General features: G+C 43.1%; 1 protein-coding gene across 3 annotated transcripts in view; it reads left to right on the top strand.

The window, feature by feature from the left end:
• The window catches only part of polr1a (RNA polymerase I subunit A), a 60,506-nt gene that overhangs the window by 15,858 nt on the left and 24,539 nt on the right, over positions 1-20,109 (top strand). For 2 of the 3 annotated variants that reach the window (XM_077022728.1, XM_077022729.1), the window contains exons 8-9: positions 11,776-11,863; positions 11,966-12,125. The exons of the other annotated variant lie outside the window; for it this stretch is intronic. In XM_077022728.1, coding sequence (XP_076878843.1) covers positions 11,776-11,863; positions 11,966-12,125 — 248 coding nt within the window. The remainder of the gene's footprint in view (positions 1-11,775; positions 11,864-11,965; positions 12,126-20,109) is intronic. 3 annotated transcript variants of the gene reach the window in all.

The raw sequence follows: 20,109 nt of genomic DNA, 5'->3' as shown, positions 1-20,109 counted from the left end.
CACAAGATCTCGTCATATGTATTGATGACATAACTTGCACTTTACTTTGTTTGATTCATCTTTATTTTTTTCAAAATACTCCCATACTTTTGAAGATATTTTTAGTAGCCATTATAATCTCGGCAGATGCTGACTATCCTGTAGCGTGTTCAGCTCCGCTCATTTGGATTGTGCAACTTCAGGGTGTGATTTAATAATGTGTAATAAGGAAGATGCCTATTGTCAATGCGCACACATCATTTAAAAATATTCACAGAAATTAGGATGATTTTATTTGACAAAAGGCTATATATAATGAAAACAAAGACATTTCATGTAACAACAAACGCTTAGCAGCATCCTTGGGCACCCCCATGCAGTTAGAATGGTACATTCGACTATGACGTTCATAGTCGACTAGGGTTATAGTCGACTATAGTCGAATAAGCGACTATTGCAGGTCACCCCTAATAAAAACTATAGTCAGGTAATTGTACATGACTGGAGCATAGACATGGGGTCATGAGTGTTTGTGGAGGGTGGTGGTCACAATCTTAGGGTTATTGTTCATGAGTACAACGGCAGAGGGGAAGAAACTGTTCCTATGGTGGGAGGTTCTGGTCCTGCCTGAGGGTGAGAGGGGTTGGCTGTGATCCAACCTGCATGCCCCAGTTTCCTGGAGGTGTACAGGTTCTGGAGAGATGTAAGTTTGCAGCCAAGCACCTTCTCACAATGCGCTGTAGTCTCTGTCTGTCCCTAGTCAGGGTTCGTACGGTCATGAAAAACCTGGAAAAGTTATGGAATTTGCAAATAGCAATTTCCAGGCCTGGATAAGTTTAGGAAAAACTAAAAATACTCAAATGTTTTGGAAAAGTCATGGAAATTTGCTTGACACAATAAATATATGTCGTTCCGATAACCGGAAGAAAAAATAAACATATATAATATAGCCATGTTTTTTCTTTGTGCGGACCACTAACGTAACTTCACAGGTTAGTTCGCTGCGTTAGCGTTGGACTCCAAGCGGAGCTGTAGATTGTACTTTGATGACGTGTAAATCAGCGTAATGCTGGTAAATGCCGATTCAACTATGGCTGCTTCAGTTGGACAAATACAAGCTATGGCTTGAGAAAGACAAGGACACGGGGCATGCAAAATGTGCACTGTGTGGTTAACCAACTGGTTAACGTTGGGGTTAGAGACTGAAAAGTCCGACGCAAAGCAGTTTTCGTCGTTAAGCGCGAACCTAGATTTAGACACGCCTTGATCGTAAACACAGAATAGAAAAAAACTAACAATGTTCTCGTGCGTGCAGCGTAAGAAAGAGAGACCGCGTTGCCGAGATGGGCTGCGGTGGAGGCTGCGCTGCTTCAGCTTATCGTACACAACACAACACTCCACAGAGCTGCCACTGCACCTCCACGCACCGCGCGAAATTAAGAAAAGTCGGTCGTAACTCCGTCCGTCGTTAACCAGACCCGTCGGTAAAAGGGAACTCACCGGCTTTTAGCCCGGATACGGCTTATAGCTACAACATTTTCCATAAAAAAAAAACTTAGATGCGGCTTATATTGATATTGAAAATACGGTAAATGTTTATTTTTTCAATTAAACCATGTGTCTTTTCATTAATTGATGATATACTGTGGAATTTTAGCCTGGATTTTTTCTTATTTTTCGTGTCTACACATATGTTTAGAGAATGTACAGTCATTGAAATTTGTCTGAAAGTCATGGAAAAGTCATGGAAATTAGTTGTCAAAAAAGTGTATGAACCCTGCCTAGTGGTGACACAGTGATGGAGGAGGTGTGGATGGACCTGATAATGGCAGTAAGGAACTGCACCATGGTCCTTGCTAGCAAGTTGAATTTCTTCAGCTGCCGCAGGAAGTATATCCTCTGCTGGGCGTTCTTGAGGACAACGGTGATGGGCTCCCACTTGAGGTCCTGGGTTGTTCCCAGGAAGTGTAAAGAGTCCACAGTGGTGATGGGGGTGTGAGTCAGGATGATGGAGGGGAGAGGGGCTGTGTACTTCCTAAAGTCTACAATAATCTCTTCTGTCTTCTGGGTGTTCAGCACCAGGTTGTTGTGGCTGCACCACGACACCAGACGTTCAATCTCCATCCTGTAAGCAGACTTGTCCCCGTCTGAGTTGAGTCCAATGAGAGTGGTGTCATCTGCAAACTTGATAAGCTTGACAGACTGGTGGTCAGAGGTGCAGCAGTTGGTGTACAGGGAGAAGAGCAGAGGAGAAAGGACACAGCCCTGAGGAGTGCCGGTGCTGATGGTCCGGTAGCCCGAGAAACTCACCCGCACATGCGCAACTCCGTTCCGGTTCAGCTACTCGGCACACAGCGGTGAGAATGGCAGAAAGTGCATCAGACTTAATCATTTTTTTAACAAAAAGAAGGCTAAACTAAAATCAGCGGCGAAAATGACGTAATCGCGTTAGCTAGCCGTGCGCGAGGGGCTCGCACGCTGTCGATTCACGAGGTCGTGCACCTCTCGAAATATGTAACTTCGCACGCGCCATGCTTCAGCGCAACAAACAAAATCATGTTTGCCGGGTTCATACACCTCTACAAGGTGGAATTAAAGCACTTGTACGTCTTTTTCAAGGTCCATTTCAATATTTCGCAGCACGTTAAGCTTAAGTTAAATATTTATATATATACTCGAAATGATTTGAATTCGCTTTTTTATTCACATTATTCAATGGTTATTTATTTTCAAAACGCACAATCTTAACGTCTTCACGTTCTCTCATGTTTCGTCCTGGAATTACAAGAGGCTCGTATTAGTTAACGTAATACAAGAGAACTGTTCAGTCAGACAGCTATTTGTTGTGAAACGAAGTAGTTACAATTTCAAGCATTTTCAAGAAATTTAGCCTAAATTTCAGCACTTTTCATACCTGAAACACAACGCAACCTAAAAATTTGTCAGGTAAATGTTCGTTCCCGTTTTTGAGGGGCGTTTCAGGAACGATTCCGCCGTTCGCGGAGGTTCGTGCGAGGTGTGCGGAGTCGCGCACTACGGTCACTTGCGAGAGTATAAAACTAGCTTTTTAAGGTCTTTGCTTTCACTGGATGTGAAAGACGCCATTAATTTACATGATTTCATTTTCAAATTCTGACGTGCCTGTTTTTCATGTTAAAACCAGACTCTGTGTTAAAGCCTTAAAATAGAAATCTCTATTGTGAGGATCATGTCAGAAATAAATCCTCTCTTTCTGCAGTATCTGGTTATATTCCAACTTGGCAGTAAAACGGATGTTTACAACAGTTGTTGACCTAGGCTCAATGCATCAGATATTAAATAATTTAAACTTAAATAATTGTAGGCCTATTGAAATCCATGATTTAGGTTTCTCTAATTTTGCAGTATTTATATAAACAGGTGTACAGCTTATTTTTTTAAAAGGAGACATTTTGTATACAATAGTTCCAGGTTTCTACAAATAGTTCATTGAACAAAAAAAAACTTTTGTTGCAATTTCTTTAAGGGTCAGTGTATATTTTAATATTAGGCCTATATGTAACAAGCTGTGATACCGTGATAACCGTGATAACACGGTATTTCCTGAGACAGTTATCAGACTGTGAAAATCTCATACCGTTGCAACCCTAGTCACGAGACACGCGTTCCGCTCTTCAGTGCTGTGTTTTGCTGAAGAGCGGAACGCGTGTCTTGCGACGCGACAGCGGAGCCACTGCATAACTTTGGCAAAAGTTATGTTTGCAAAGTTTATACACCTTTACAAGGTGGAATTCAAGTACTTTTTCGGCACTTTCAAGGTCCATTTTCAATATTTTCCAGCACCTTCAGCTTAATTAAGTTACATATTTATACAAATACACATATGGTTGAAATGATTCGAAATAATTAGCTTTTTTATCACATTAAAAGTGATGGTACCGTCTCCCCAGTATTCGACCACTGTTATTATTTATTTGTTTAAATATTATGTTATTTAATTAAAGGTAAGATATTTAGGACTTTTCAGTACATTACATCCAGGGCTTAATTTGAGCCGGATCCTGCCGGAACAGGATCCGGGAACTCTTTCATTTTGGAGGGTGCGTTCCGGGAACTGTCTGCCTCGATCCAGTAACTTTCAAGCCTACTAATTATAAGTTAGGAAGAAATCTGTTTGCCTTGAACCAATTAATTGATCAAATAATTCAATAAAGGACATTTTTTAAACACAAGATCCACATTCAGGCTTCCTAAATCACATAAGAGCTCTCCTTTTTAGCGATGCCTTTCCACGTCTCCTCTATAAAGCCAATTATACTTTCGCGAGTGACCGTAGCGCGACTCCGCACACCTCACGCGAACCTCCACGAATGGCAGAAGCGTTCATACTTGCCGCATCACATTCTATGCAATGTTGTCCGAAATGATATGTGGTAGTATAAAGAAACACCCCTCAAAAACAGGGGAAGGAACATTTACCTTACGAATTTTTATGTTTTGTGTTTCAGATTTGAAAAGTGCTGGAATTTAGGCTAAAGTACTTGAAAATGCACTTAAAACACATATAAAACACATATAATTTAAAAGTAATTTATATATACGAATTGGCTTATTATTTTGACATTTGTGCTCCTAAGCGTTTCATTTTGTGTGTGATCCAGTGACATTGTTGGCCTCAGTGACCCCTTGTCTCATGCCGCTGTTTGCGTTCCGGCATCGTTGATTTAAAAATTAAGCACTGAATACATCCAATGACAAACAAGCCCTGTCTATTTTATGTCTAAATACCTCTTATTTGTTATTAACAACTTGGTGTGCAATTTAAAATATTGCGTGTAGCTGGTTCACATAAGTTGTATACACCTACAGTTTTGATGCTGTCTGAAAAAAGTTTTAAATAAAAGGTTTTGCATTTTTACTGGAACTGTCATGCTATATGATTCATTCACTACTTTAGTGCTGCCATTTGAAAACTGATCATGTGGGGCTATGCAAATCTGTATTACATGTAATACTTAGGTGGAGACATTTTTCTAACAGTGGAATAAGGTACTCTTAACCACTCTACTGCAGTAATTCTTTTCGCAATCAATGCAGTTAACACATCATGCGGGGAAAAATACCGTGATATAGAATTTTGGTCATACTGCCCAGCACTAATGTAAACTATGATCTATACAGTTACACTATAATATCTCATCGCATGTTCACAACACACATCAATATCATTGAACGGAATTAAATACCCACTCATCTCTGAGCGCTGAATTAATGAATCAGTTTTGCAAGACAATCTACGGACATGTATCCAGTCACAGCTCAAAACCCTACTAGTGTAGGGGTTTCACCTACTAATCCTTTAAAGTAGATATAATTTGTTAATCAGTCTCATATTCTAATTATACCAGAACCACAACATTTAGTTCTCAACTAAAGGTAATTAATGGTTTGGTATCTGAAGGATTTAACTGAATTCTTTGGAGGTTTTGGCAGCAACCTCTTTTGAATGACATCAACACAGACAATTTGGTGAAAATAAATGATACATTTATTCACAATCACAACCATCTATTCTAAAACACAAACAGCATCAAAAAGATCAGTATGTTTACAGTGAAGACTTGGAATCTAGTGCGTGTGTGTATGTGTATAAAGGGCAGGAGAGTAAATGTGTGTGCGCGTGCTTGTGCGGGCGTGCGTGTTTGAGGAGGCGGGAGTAGTAATCTCAGTTCTCCTATGGAGAACGAAGCAAATAAATGGCGCCGACTTCAAACAGTACAGCAGCGTGGCTATACGCTAATGAGCTCACGTGTTGAGGATTTTGGGTGGTTTTGTCGTCTTCTCTGAATTCTGGAATTATGCGGGAGTTTCCACCACAGGTTCCTCATTGATAAAAAGCGACGTCGTTCAGGTGTGCTGGGAATTGTCCTTCTGGTTATGAAGTCCTGGAATGTGAGTCTAGTCCCCGGTTTAACAACAAACAGTTGATCACCTTTGTTTCAGACCATATGGCCGCATTAGCAAGCTTGATGAAAGTATTTTGGTGAATCTGTTGCCATGGTAATGTTGATCAGTTGTTTGTTAGATTACACCGTAACACTGGCTCATTAATTAAGAAATACTACTACCAATAAAACTACTTTCAGCTGTTTGCTGGTAGTCATTCCAGTTTGCATGCTCTTACTAAAGAAAACGGGAGAGAGATGGAGGAGCCTCTCTTAAATAGTTCTAACCTTGATAACAGGCAAATCAGAGAGAGAGATGTATGGCTGATCAGCGTATTTAAACACTTGGATTCCACATACATCAGACACACCCTTTCTTCCATTGAAGCAAGCTCGTTTAATGTACTGCCAGTGGTACTGCCACCTGCTGGTTTGGCATGGTGCCTACACTGGGCAACTAAAGGACCGTAGACACAATATGGGCCACCATACTAAGAGCATGAACTCTTTAAAAGAGAGGTCGCCAGTCTTGTCACAACATCATTGCAGGGAAGCATAACATCTCCTCCATTTCATCTTCTCACATTGTCCTCTAGTGGACAGCCTGTAAAACAAACCACTAGCACAAAAAATGTCCAGGGATGTGACAAGTCATGTCAAATTTATTTATATAGTATGTTTTACAACACATGTCACAAAGCAGCTTTACAATCGTATGGGTCCAGATCCCTAATGAGCAAGCCAAAGGCGACAGTGGCAAGTAAAAACTCCCTATGATGGTGGGGATTAGGAAGAAACCTCGGGAGGACCAAGACTCAAAAGGGAACCCATCCTCCATTGGGCGGCCCATTAGCACAAGTCCGTATTTGTGGGCAAAAGTTTGTTCTACAGTTATAGTTAAGGTTCTTGTTCCCCGGCCATGTAGTCACAGTCCCTTCAGTGCAGATGGTGAGCCTCAGGTAGGAGCTAGCATCAGCACGTCCTCTTGCAGCGATGACACATCCAACCCCAGAATCAGTACATCCACCAGCAAGCCAGACCATCTCCAAGGTGCTTGTAGGTGCTTGCATGCAATCGTCTTAGGTAGAAGCATTTTAAAAAGATAGACAATACAGGTTGGCCCCCCCGAGCCCCACACCTTACAAGGGGAATATTAACTAAAGGCTTGCTTAAATAGGTGAATCTAGATTTAAAGATTGGAACTGTGTCAGAGTCTCAGATTCTCTGGTTATTCCACAATTGAGGGGCTTTAAAGGAGAAAGCTCTGCCTCGAGCTGTAGAGAAATCCAGCATTTTGGGAGCACAAAGGGTGAGATGGGTTTTAGTAAGCAATGAGTTCACTCATATTGTGGGGCAGATAGTGTTGTAGGTTAACAAATTTTTTTTTATTCAATTCGATATTTAATCTGAAGCCAGTGTAATACCGCGAGAGTGGGACTAATATGATCAAATGTTCTAGCATTAGTTAGGACTAGCTGCAGCATTTTGTACAAGTTGTAGCTTCTTTATGGATTGTTTAGAGCATCCAATTAGAGGACCAGAATATTATGATCAATGGTGTCAAAAGCTATACTCTCATACTGAGGTATAGCAGTATGAGAAAAGACGATATTATCCTTTGTCAGAGGATATTAAGAGATCATTCAGTACTTTAGTAAGTGCCGTTTCAGTGCTCTGATGGGATCTAAATCCAGACTGAAATAACTCTGACATGTTCTGTCTGTAAGAAGGAAGAGAGTTGTGAAGAAAATACTTTCTCTAAAATTTTGGATATGACTGACAGATTAGAGATTGGCCTATAGTTGGACAGTTCCTGGGGGATAAGACCAGGTTTTTTAATTAGCGGCTTGATGACTGCAAGTTTAAATGAACTGGGGATGTAGCCCAGGCTCAGAGAATAGTTAATTATAGTAAGCAAAGGTTCTACATTGCTATGCAGTAATTCTTTAAGTAGATGGGTTGGTATGGCATCTAGTATGCATGTGGAGGACTTGGCAGATTCCACCAATGAAATAAGCTCCTCACAACCAATTGGGGAGAAGGACTCTAACAGGGCATCAGAGCTGACCAGACAGCTGTCAAGGTGCATTTGCATGTTGACAGGCTCTGAGATAGCACTACTAATTTTTTTCCCTAATTTCATCAATCTTATTAAAGAATTTCATAAAATTGTTACTGCTACACTCTAGTGAGATTAGTGAATTGTTTTGTTCATGGCTCCTGGAAACAATTTTAAATAGGAGGCCTGAATTGTTTTTTTTGTTTTTCTATTAAAGCCGATAAGTGTGAGGATTTTGCCATATGGAGGGCATGCTTGTATTCAATAAGGCTGCTTTTCCATGATGGTCTATACCCTTCTAACTTAGAATTTTGCCATTTCGCTCCAGGATCCGTACAGCTCGTTTGAGACTATGCATGTGCTCGTTGTACCCTGGCACTAATTTTCTCTCAGTGGCTCTCTTATATTGTAATGGTGCAACCTTGTCTAAAGCTGTATGAAGAGAAGTCTTGACATGCTTGGTAAATGCTCTAGTTCTTCCAGAGCTACACTGACAATGTTTGTCAGACCCGGTAAAATATCAGTGAGCACGGCTATGGTACTGTGTGTTATAGTTTGTTTAATTTGGTAGCGGGGTGGCCGATGAATACTGTGATTAAAACGCAACTCGTACGTTATGAGGCTGTTGTCAGAAACGGCCTTACTCTGAGGAAGAATTGCTAAACTGGATATGTTAATACCAAATGACAAGACCAAAGCCCTATCCGGACGGGATTAGTTTTTCAGGGGGACGTCTGTGAAAAATATTTCACCCTTGTACTCAGTGATAAAACTCTTGCATCCGGACAGCAATTGAAAAAACAGGAGGACCCGTGAGTTTTTGGCTTTCTCGGTCACATGACATCGCCTTGTCACGTGATAGCATGTTTAATAATGTCACACTGCCAACTCTGATGATTCCTTTTTAACTTTTAACTTTACTACTGTTCAGTTCAGCATTTAAGATCTCCGTTTAAGTTAAGCTATTTTGTTAAACCAATACAGAAAACACATTATAAAAAATCGCTAATGAATGTAAATAGCTAAATAAATCCGTTAAATAAAATAAAATAAATCCATTAAAAAATCCAGTAAATCCATTTTCGCTCGCCGCTGTCTTTACGTGGATCTCCGTGAAAACGCGCGCCCAACGTGTAACTACGGTGCGTGGCAGTGGACATATAGCTGTTTTATTAAACGCGAGGTGATGTCTGCATGTATAAACTCAGACATGTGGATCCGGACGGGACTAAAATTACCAGACGACCACGGAGTACAGCGAAAAACAGTAGGTAATTCCGCCTGTAATTTTCTCTGAGGACGTCTGAGAAAAACACGGACATGCTCGTTCCGGACGGGATTAAAATCACAGAGGAACCCCCGTAAAAGAGAAAATTACCCCAGGACCCCCTGAGAAACTAATCCCGTCCGGATAGGGCTCAAGTCTAAAGTATAACTACAATTATGCGTAGTACCCACCACATTCTGAGTGATACCAATTGAATCAAGAATTGCTTGAAAATGTATGCTAAAAGAGTCGCATAGATTTTCAAAATGGATGTTAAAATCACCAAACCAACTATAATCACCTTATCGGCTGATAGCAATACATGAAACTCCTGTAAGAACTCTATTTCTACTATTAACCAAGGGGGAAATAAATGGTAATTAACATAAACGACTGCAAACGCCACAAAAATCTTTGCGAGGAAAATCAGCCACTGAGTAGCCTACTTCCCCCGCTGTGAAGCGATTAGTGCCCTTTGTCTTGCTAAAGACATGGTACGCATTTAAAGCGCTGACCCCCGCTCTCCTTTCCAAGGAAATCCAGCTTGGCCAGCTCATCTGTATAGCACTATCTTTTTTTTATAGCGCAAAGGTAATTATTCCTATGCTGAATAGGAATGAATCCTTTGGTTTGAATCGCACTAAACATTCTAACTGAAATAAATCTTTGCGCTAAAGAATAGGCTTGTCCTGATCCAATATTTGGATCGGATTGGCCGCCGATATTTGCAAAAAATGCGTATCGGTATCGGATCAGCAGGCACAAGAAAATGCCGATCCAGACTCCCGATCCAGTTTTTTTTTTTTTTTTTTTTAAGTCCGACCCGGGTTGTCCAGCGCACCCATTTAGATTATCCATTCCAGTTTTTGCTGTGTTTTCGCCAGTGAGAGTAAAATCCGGTCTGCATTTTCCAGCACACCTTGAGCACACAAGCATAACATCTCCCCAATTTAGCTCAGTGGCATCTCCTAACCATTCGGACGCCCATGTAAACTTGAAGTTATCGGTAAAAATGTCAGTTGTGTGGGATTATTTTACCTTAAAAGGACGACAAAGACGAAGAGGTAGAGGCAACATATGCCACAGTAAAGTCAAGCGTTGTGGTAAAGCTGTAAGAACTTTTAATACAACCAATCTAATCAAGCATTTAGCGAAATAACACCATAAACAACGAGTTTCTAAAGAAAACCGAAGACAAAAAGAACGGTCCTACACAACTAACACTGGCAGAAACATTGGCAAAGCGTGAAAAACTGCCACTTTTTAAAATACAATTTACAATATTATTTGCACTGATAGCTTTTTAGGCCTTGGTTTACTGATGCCATTTCTGTTTGTTATTTATTATTTTGTATATTTTGAGCTTATTAATTACTAAATAAACAGGTCAGTTTCTCCTTACCAACCATTGTGTATTAATCAAACACACCTAATTCAGCTGGCTACTTGTTATCAAAAGTAAAACGCTTTTTAACATGAGTTTGACAACAAAGTAAGTTGGTTAAATAACTTTAATACATGCTTGTATAGGTCGGTATCGGCCGATATCGGTATCAAATCGGAAGTGCAAATAAGTATCGGATCGGAAGTTCAAAAAGCTGGATCGGGACATCCCTACTAAAGAATAAACATTGTATTTGTAGTAGGCGTACGTGCTGTGCGATTTTCACAAGGCAAACCAGACACTGACTAGCCCATCTTGTTTCATATGCATTTTATGCTTACTTCATCGCACTAAAGAATAAACTACTATAATGTGCTCGTAGTAGGCATACGTGTTGTGTGATTTTCACAAGGCAAACCAGACATTGACTAGCCCATTTTGTGTTTCAAACACATTTCATGCTTACTTCTTCGCACTAAAGAATAAACAATGCGTTTGTAGTAAGCATATGTGTTGTGTGATTTTCACAAGGCAAACCAGACAATGACTAGCCCATTTTGTATGTGTTTCATACGTATTTTATGCTTAATTTGAAGCGCTGACCCCCGCTCACCTTTCCAAGGAAATCCAGCTTGGCCAGCTCATCTGAATAGCACTATTGCCACAGCTTCAAAAAGCAATTCAAAAGTTATCACCCATAGATGGTGATGGGCAGGTGCTCCTTTTCAAGGGATGTTGAGTGTTTAACGCAGAGAAAACCGAAAAAGACATTTTGTGCCCGAGTGTTGAAGTACCAGTAAAGTTTGTTACAATGATTTTAACCAAAAACTTTAGTGGCCTTGGGCATGTCTCTCAATATTCTTGAGTGGCCTATCCCACACCCAAACATAAACGTCATTAAATTTTTATGGAGAGATCAGAAGATGGCAATTTACAGATGCTAACTGCCATAATAAACATAATCCATGTGTGCAAAGTTTGTAAAGACATATCCAGAAATACTTGGAGCTGTAATTGCTGCTAAAGGGGCTTCTTAAAGTACTGAACAAAAGTCAAATACACAACTCTAATTATATAATAATGGACCTGAATACTTTCTGAATGCACTGTAATTAGGGATGTTGGAACATTTATTGATTGACTGGCTGATAATCTGTTTTAGGTTACTTCTTGAAGCACTTGTTCTCAGGCCAGGCAGTGAACAGCCCAGATATGTTCTTCCTAGAATTGTTATTGGTTCCTCCATGCAGGTAAGCCTTCACACTGGAAGTATGGTGTAAAGTTTATGGTTTGTACAAACTTTTTATTCTTCATCACTTCAATGTATTTGTTTTCATCTTTTCTTGCACTAGGTATCGACCCATTAATCGATTGGGAGATCAAATGTTCACTAATGGTCAGACAGTGAACATGCAGGCAGTAATCAAAGACAACATCATTATTCAGAAACTGCTTGCTCTCATCGCGGCAGAGGCTAGAAAGATAGACTGTCCTCAGACAGTGCTAGAAGAGGTAGGAACCTATTACAGAAAATAAGCACAAAACACTTCCCTACATGCTGTGATAGATTATTCATGAATATCTGGTTCAAGTGTTAATTTGGTCATGGACTGCAGTATAGGGGGTGATGGGTATATGCTTATACACTACATATAGATTTGAACACTGGAAAAAAATGTAAAGGGGGTGGGGATTATACATAAGTATTCTACAAAGGGAACACTGTTGAAACATTAAGGGATTACGTTTTTTATTATTTTTAGATTAATTATTTTTAGATTTTTAACAGGAAGCCTAGCTATCATGTGGGATGTAAATTTATAAGGGAAAAGTGTATAGCTTGCAGTTCATGGGAGGAAAAATAGCAATGTAAACAAACAACTATTAGACAGGGAGAATATAAAAATAAAAAATAAAATGGCCCTGACATTTTTGGCCCAGGCTGCCCACCATAATCAGTCAGCACCTTCCAGAACTGTCTGTCCTTGAGGTCCCTTTACATACATGTGTATGTACCGCACTATTCCCCCAAACCACTACAAAGCTGAGTAATAAATACCATGGACCAGTGTACTAACCTATGTAAAAGCAGGAGTAATTGTCAAAGAAACAACTCTGTTAGAAATCAGCATTCCAAATAATTTAATGAAATGCAAGTACACATGTGTAATATCAAAAAGTTGCCTCTGAACTTCACACCAATGAACAGCAAAGATAAAGCTGGTACTAGATCAAATCAGTCCAAGAACTAAACTAGGACTGAACAGGCTACTTAGCAGATGGAAGAAAGCATTTACCTAATCCAATTCTAATGCCTTGACATCCTCTCTTCCCTTTTTCTACTTGCTGTTGCTGCTAGGTCTGTCGTGATAATGACATTATCGACTACGATAATTTTTAAACCGCGATCATTTTTGCTGATGTCGATAATTGGCCATTGGGTTTCCGCACAAATTTCTTTACATGAGAATAAACCGCAACTACGTTAGATTTTAGAAAGGCATGCAGTGCAGCTCTCTCACACTCCCTCCCCCCTTAAGGGAAGACGAATCTTTGATCAGAGAGCGACATCTACCGGTTAGGAAATGAGTACAGTACACAGAGAGCGTATGCGTCAATAACAGTGCCTCCACACACACAGGTGGAGATGTGTTAGTTCGGGAATGTATTCGAGGCTAATAGGACCTGAAATGATTTGAAATAATTAACTTTTTATCACATTATTTAATGGTTGTTTATTATAGTGACTGTAGCGCGCGACTCCGCCCACCTCGCGCGAACCTCTGCTAACGGTGGAAGCGTTTATACTTGTCGCGTCACATTCTTCGCAGTGTTGTTCGAAACGATATGTGGTAGTATAAAGAAACACCCATCAAAAACAGGGGAATGACCATTTACTTGACGAAGTTTAATGTTTCAAGTTTGAAAAGTGCTGGAATTCATTTGTTTCACAACAAATAGCTGTCTGACTGAACAGTTCTCTTGTATTATATTAACTTGTAATTCCAGGGCGAAACATGAGAGAACGTGAAGACGTTAAGATTGGGCATTTTGAAAATAAACAACCATTAAATAATGTGATAAAAAGTGAAAAAAAATTATTTTGAATATATGTATAAAGATTTAACTTCATTAAGTTTAACGTGCTGGGAAGTATTGAAATGGATCTTGAAAGTGACATACAAGTGCTTGAATTCCACCTTTTAAAGGTGTATGAACCCTGCAAACTTTGTTCATTGCGCTGAGCCACGGCGTGCGCAAAGTTACAAAATTTGAGAGGTGCATGACCTCACGAATCGACAGCGTGCGAGGCCCTCGCGCACAGGTGGACCCACTGCGATTACGTCATTTTCGCCGCGCAGACCCTCGCGCCGCGTCAAGTATAAAACCAGGCTTAAACCAGGCTTAACTCACTATATAACCAAAGAGATGCTGCCGTTAAATAAGGTCAAAAAGAAAACATTTATAAACATGCTGCAAAGATTTGACAAGCAGTATGAGCTGCCAAAGAAAACCTATATCTCCCAAACTGGCATTCCAACCTTATATAATGATAGATGGCATTCTGAAGGAGATTAAAGACATCTCATTTTACTCTGTCACTACAGATATGTGGTCAAGCTCAAATATGACCCCATACATGAGCTTTAATATACATTACATTACTGCAAACTGGTGTAATTGTATTATTATGCTACTATATTATTATTGTGGCACATCGTTCTGAAAATTTTGTTATCGTGACAGACCTAGTCGTCCTCCCCAGGTGGAAGGGCTGGCAGCATCACCAACCATGCCACCGGTCGGGTGTAGGTGTGTCCACTGATGAGTACATCAGCGGACCTGATGTAGCTGTCATCACTGCAATGAACCTGGGTCACACGGCCAATGAGCCACGAGGCCCAGGGAAGCTGCCGGTCCACCAACATGACCACAGCATTATCCCGGAGCTCGGGAGGAGAGCAGTGCCATTTCTGTCTGGTCTGCAGGCTAGGGAGGTAGTCTCTGATGAATCGGGACCAGAAGTGGTCCGCCAGTATCTGCAAGTGCCGCCATCTCGGATGACGCATGATCTCGGACTCTGGGTAGACCACTTGGGGAAGTGATCCATCAGGCTGCCCCATGACGAGGCTGTTTGGAGTTACCAGATCGACATCTGCAATGTCGGCCGACACATAGCCCAGTGGCTTGGCGTTGAGGATGGCCTCAACCTCCAGGAGCACGGTGAGGAGCACCTCTTTGGGGACGGGTTGAGACCTTATACAGGTATAAAGTGCAGACTTGACTGAACGCACTTCTCTTTCCCACACACACCCGAAGTGTGGGGCTGCAGGGGGGTTAAAGTGGAACTCGATCCCCTGGCGAGCTAGTTGCCTCTAAGGCTTCCTTAAGCTCCCTTTCACCTCCTTTGAGATTAGTCCCTTGGTCGGATCTCAGTTCAGTTGGAGTGCTTCTCAGCGCAATAAAGCGCCTTAAAGCCATGAGATAGGCATCAGCTTCCATAGTGTTCAGGAGATCCAAGTATACTGCTCTGGTAGTTAAACACTTGAAGATGATCCCCCAGCGTTTCTCGTGGCGCCTACCCACCTTCACAGTCATGGGGCCGAAGCAATCCACGCCCGTGGAATGAAACATTGGCTTGTGTCGTCGTAAACGGGCGGTGGGGAGATCAGCCATTTTTGGTACGGCCGGCTGAGCTCTCCAGCGTTGACACTCCACACAGGTTCGCTGGTGTCTTTGGATCACCTTTCTTCCATGTATCATCCAATACGACCACCACAGCTCTGCGAAGACGCGTTCAGGACCAGGATGGGGCAGGTCTCCATCGTACTTCTGGATGAGCAGGCATGTAACTGGGTGAGAGGTGTGCAGGACAACAAGGTGCAGGGTCATGTCGCTTTGCCCTTCCAGTCTCCTGAATCGTCCACCAACTCTAATGAGGGCTGTGGACTTGTCCATCTCAGGAGCCAGGGTAACTAGGCGACTACCAGACAGTACAGGTTTCCCGGCTGAGTGTAGTCGGTAGTCATCAGGGAATGACTGCTGTTGAGCTCTCTGAAGAATGTTCACCTCTGCCTGGCGATACTCCTCAGCAGTAGGGGTGGAGCTGCTGGGGTTCTGTTGGGAATTCGCATGCAGTAACATCCATGAGCTCTTGCCAGGTGCTATATGCTTTATCAGATGCTTGAGTCATGGGTGAGGTGACTGCCACCCCACAGAACGCAGACTTGCACAGCTCTGTCTTGTCCTCAGGTGGCTCTGCACTAGGCCGCTCTGGCCAGGCTCTGGAGCAGGAACGGAGGTCCTTGGGACCAACGGTTGGGCTCCACAAGGGCTTCTATGGATTTGCCCCTAGTCAAGTCATCGGCAGGGTTATTCGCAGAGGAGCAGTAACTCTTGAATTTCAGCTACTCTTGCCCGTACGAAGACTTTATAGCGACAAAATTCGGAGCGTAGCCAGGTAAGTACTGTAGTGGAATCGGACCATAATACACTTCCAAGGTGAGCTCTCGCTCGAAGACGCGAGCTAGCTGGGCTGCAACCAGAGCAGCACACAGCTCCAGGCGAGGGATGGACTCCATGCACTTTGGCGCTACTCGAGAGCAGGCAAGGAGGAAGGACGGGTCCACATGGCATCAGCATTCTCAGTCGTCATGTAGGCCACCACACCATAGGCTTGCTCTGAGGCGTCCGCGAAGATGTGCAGTTCTCGTGCAGCACCCTCTAGGCTGGCTTTGGCAGGTGCATAAGGACGAGGACAGGCAATGTGGGGTAGGTACTTGAGTTCACTTTCCCAGGTGGACCAGGTTTGCAGGAAATCAGTTGGCAGGTTGGAGTTGTCCCAGCCATGCTGTTTGTCCCACAGCTGCCGAATGAGGAGCTTTCCCGGGTAGAGTAGGGCAGCAAGTAGCCCAGGGGATCATACTGTGTGGCGACAACAGTTCCAGCTGAAGACCAGGGCGGACTCCAGCGGGTTGAACTTATCCTCGGCTAGCCACAGGTTGAGGCTTTCTGATCTGGCTTCTTGAGGTAGGTGGCTCAGGCCGTTGGGGTCATTGCAGGCCCACTGCCGCAGCTGGAGCCTGCAAAGGCTAGCGGTTCCTGGAGTCGGTTCACCAGCAGCTTGGATTCACTTGTTGAGCGTACACACTGCAGGCAGGTGTCCACGTACAAACGGTTCTCCACGGAGAACCTCAGGGTGTCATCAGGCTTGGTATGATCAACTATGTGGTGCTGGAGTGCGTAAGTTGCGCAGCAGGGACTGCAGGTAGTACCCAATGTTAGGACTTGCCACTCAAAGGTTGTAGGAGGCTCACTGACCTTCAGGTCACGCCACAGGAATCTTAGCAGGTGACAATCATCAGGGAGGAGGCGGACCTGATGAAACATCCCCTTGGTGTCTCCATTGACTGCCACAGGGTGTTCACAGAACCTCATAAGGATGCCCAGAAGGGAGGCGCCAAGGGTGGAGCGTCTGTTCCTGGCATTGTTGTGAACAGTTGAAGACCAGGCGGTTCTTCCTGTTGTGGCTCACAAGGTGATGAGGGATATACCAGCTTTCCTTCGAGGAACTCTCCTCGCTAACCTCTTTCACCACACCAGCTTCAATGAGCTTGTTCATTTTGACCTTCAGGAGTTCCCCATATGGTGAGGGACTTCGCTGCAGAGGGCAACAGCATTGTCCTCTCAGAACTGTCATCGACGATTGAGAAGGTATCGAAGGTCCTTCCACCACAGTGCATGAGCAGAGGCAGGACTGTTTACGGCACTACCTACTTTAGCTGATACATCTCTCTGAGCCTTGTCCGTCCTCATGTTTATTTCGTGAAGGGCGAGGAGATGCTTCCCTTGGCAGAGGTTGCAGGGTTTCTTGAGCGTGCACTGTGCTGCCTAGTGTGATCGGGCTCAGCACCAACAGCGCTTGTTGACTTGGATCCACTCTCTTAGCTGATCCTTGGAGAGCAGTAGGCCTTGTTCTTTGGTATCTTCTTCACAGGTGACTGGGAGGCAGACTGTAGGACCTCACCTGAACCATGCAGGACTGACACTCATTCTACAATGAGTCCCGGCCTTTTGTACAGACATGCTATTTTATTAGCTTGCTAGCTAGCTAGTTTCTTAGAGCTTGCTAGCAGCACCCATTACCTATACTGGCTACTACTGTATGTGCCGACATTTACAGTAGTGCTCAAAATAATAGCAGTGCCCCAACAGCAGCAAGATAAATCAATGTTTTTGTTAAAATTTCAACCTCTACAACACAAGTAAGTTTTTGGAGGGTATAATAAGGGTATAGAAAACCAAAAAACCCAACAGGCCACCCATGCATACTGCGGCGAAAATGAAGTGATCGCAGTGGCTCCGCCCGTATATTGTTTCAGAGAACACTGCACAAAATGTGACACGGAAAGTATAAACGCTTCCACCTTTTGCGGAGGTTCGCACGAGGTGGGCGGAGTCAAGCGCTACGGTCACTCGCGAAAGTATAAACAAGGCTTTAGTCAACAAACACACAATGTAACTCCTTCTGGCCTTCCCTGTACTTCTCCATTAACACTCTCAAAGCATACATAGCATCTGTGGTGCACTTAGCTGGCATGAAACCATACTGCTGCTCACAGATCTCTACCTCTCCTCTAAGCCTAGCTTCCACTACTCTTTCCCAGATTTTCAGGCTGTGACTGATCAACTTTATTCCCCTGTAATTACTACAGCTCTGAACGTCGCCCTTATTCTTGAAAATCGCCACCATTATGCTTTGTCTCCACTCCACAGGCATCTTCTGACCTTCCAAGATTCTGTTAAATAACCCAGTTAAAAACTCCACTGCTGTCTCTCCCAAACATTTCCATACCTCCACTGGAATATCATCAGGTCCAACTGCCTTACCACACTTCATTCTCCGAATTGCAGCCCTTACTTCCTCCTTGCTCACCTGAGGCACTTCCTGATTCACAACCTCTGCCTCTACTAACCTTCTTTCCCTTTCATTCTCTTGATTCAACAGTTCCTCAAAATACTCCTTCCACCTTCCCAAGACACTCTCCTCACCAGACAACACATTTCCATCTTTATCCTTTATCATCCTAACCTGCTGCTCATCCTGCCCATCACAGTTTCTCTGTCCGGCCAATCTGTACAGATCCTTTTCCCCTTCTTAGTGTCCAACTTCTCATACAGCTTGCTATATGCCTTCTCTTTAGCTCCTGCCACTGCTCTCTTTGCCTTTACGACACATCTCCTTGTACCTCTGTCTACTTTCTTCATCTCGCTGAAAATCCCAATTCTTTTTAGCCAACCACTTTCCTCTCAAACTTTCCTGAACTTCTTCATTCCACCACCACGACTCCTTGACAATCTTCCTCTGTCATGATGTCACATCAAGTACCTTCCTAGCCACATCCCTCACTGCATTTGACGTCTCATCCCAGGTATCCAGAACACCACCACCATTACCCAGTACCTGCTTCACCTCATCCCTGAATTTTACACCACAGTCCTCATCCTTTAACTTCCACCACCTGATCTTAGGTTCCTCTCTCGTTCTCTTCCTCTTCTTCACCTCCAAAACCATTCTACATATCACCATCCTATGCTGTTTAGCTACACTCTCCCCTGGTAACACCTTGCAATCACTAACCTCTTTCTGGTTTCGTCTCCTACAGAGTATATAGTCGACCTGTGTGCATCTTCCCCCACTCTTATACGTTACCCTCTGCTCTTAACTACAGCCATCTTTATCCTTTTAGCAAAATCTACCACCATTTGTCCTTCCGTATTCCTTTAATTAACACCATATCTACGCAACACCTCCTCATCACCACTGTTCCCTCCACCAACATGTCCATTTAAATCTGCTCCAATAACCACTCTCTCTTCTTTAGGAACCTGCAAAACAACTTCATCTAACTCTCTCCAGAATTCTTCTTTCTCCTCCACATCACAACCTACCTGAGGAGCATAAGCACTGATGACATTCATCATCACCCCATCAATCTCTAACTTTACACAGATCACCCTGTCACTTACTCTCTTTACCTCCACTACACTCTTACTAACTCATCCTTCAGGATCACCCCTACTCCATTTCTCTTCCTGTCTACACCATGATAGAAGAGTTTGAAGCCACCACCAATGCTCCTGGCCTTGCTCCCCTTCCACTTGGTCTCCTGTACACACAGTATATCTATCCTCCTCCTCTCCATCACATCAGCTAGCTCTCTCCCTTTACCTGTCATAGAGCCCACATTCAACGTACCAACTCTAACCTCCACCTTCCTGCTCTGCCTCCTCTCCTTCATCTTCAGAACCCTCTTCCCCCCCTCTCCTCCTCCTCCTTGTCCCAACAGTAGTCCAATTTCCACTAATGCCCTGTTGGACAACAGCACCAGTGGTGGTCGTTGTTAACCCGGGCCTCGACCGATCCGGTATGGAATTTCTATTTTTGATCCGCATCATTTGATTTGGCGCAGTTTTTACACCGGATGCCCTTCCT

This window comes from Brachyhypopomus gauderio, chromosome 11 (assembly GCF_052324685.1).
Source record: "Brachyhypopomus gauderio isolate BG-103 chromosome 11, BGAUD_0.2, whole genome shotgun sequence".
Classification (NCBI taxonomy): Eukaryota; Metazoa; Chordata; class Actinopteri; order Gymnotiformes; family Hypopomidae; genus Brachyhypopomus; species Brachyhypopomus gauderio.
The sequence above is the reverse complement of the archived record's forward strand: the minus strand, read 5'-3'. Positions and strand labels throughout refer to the sequence as shown.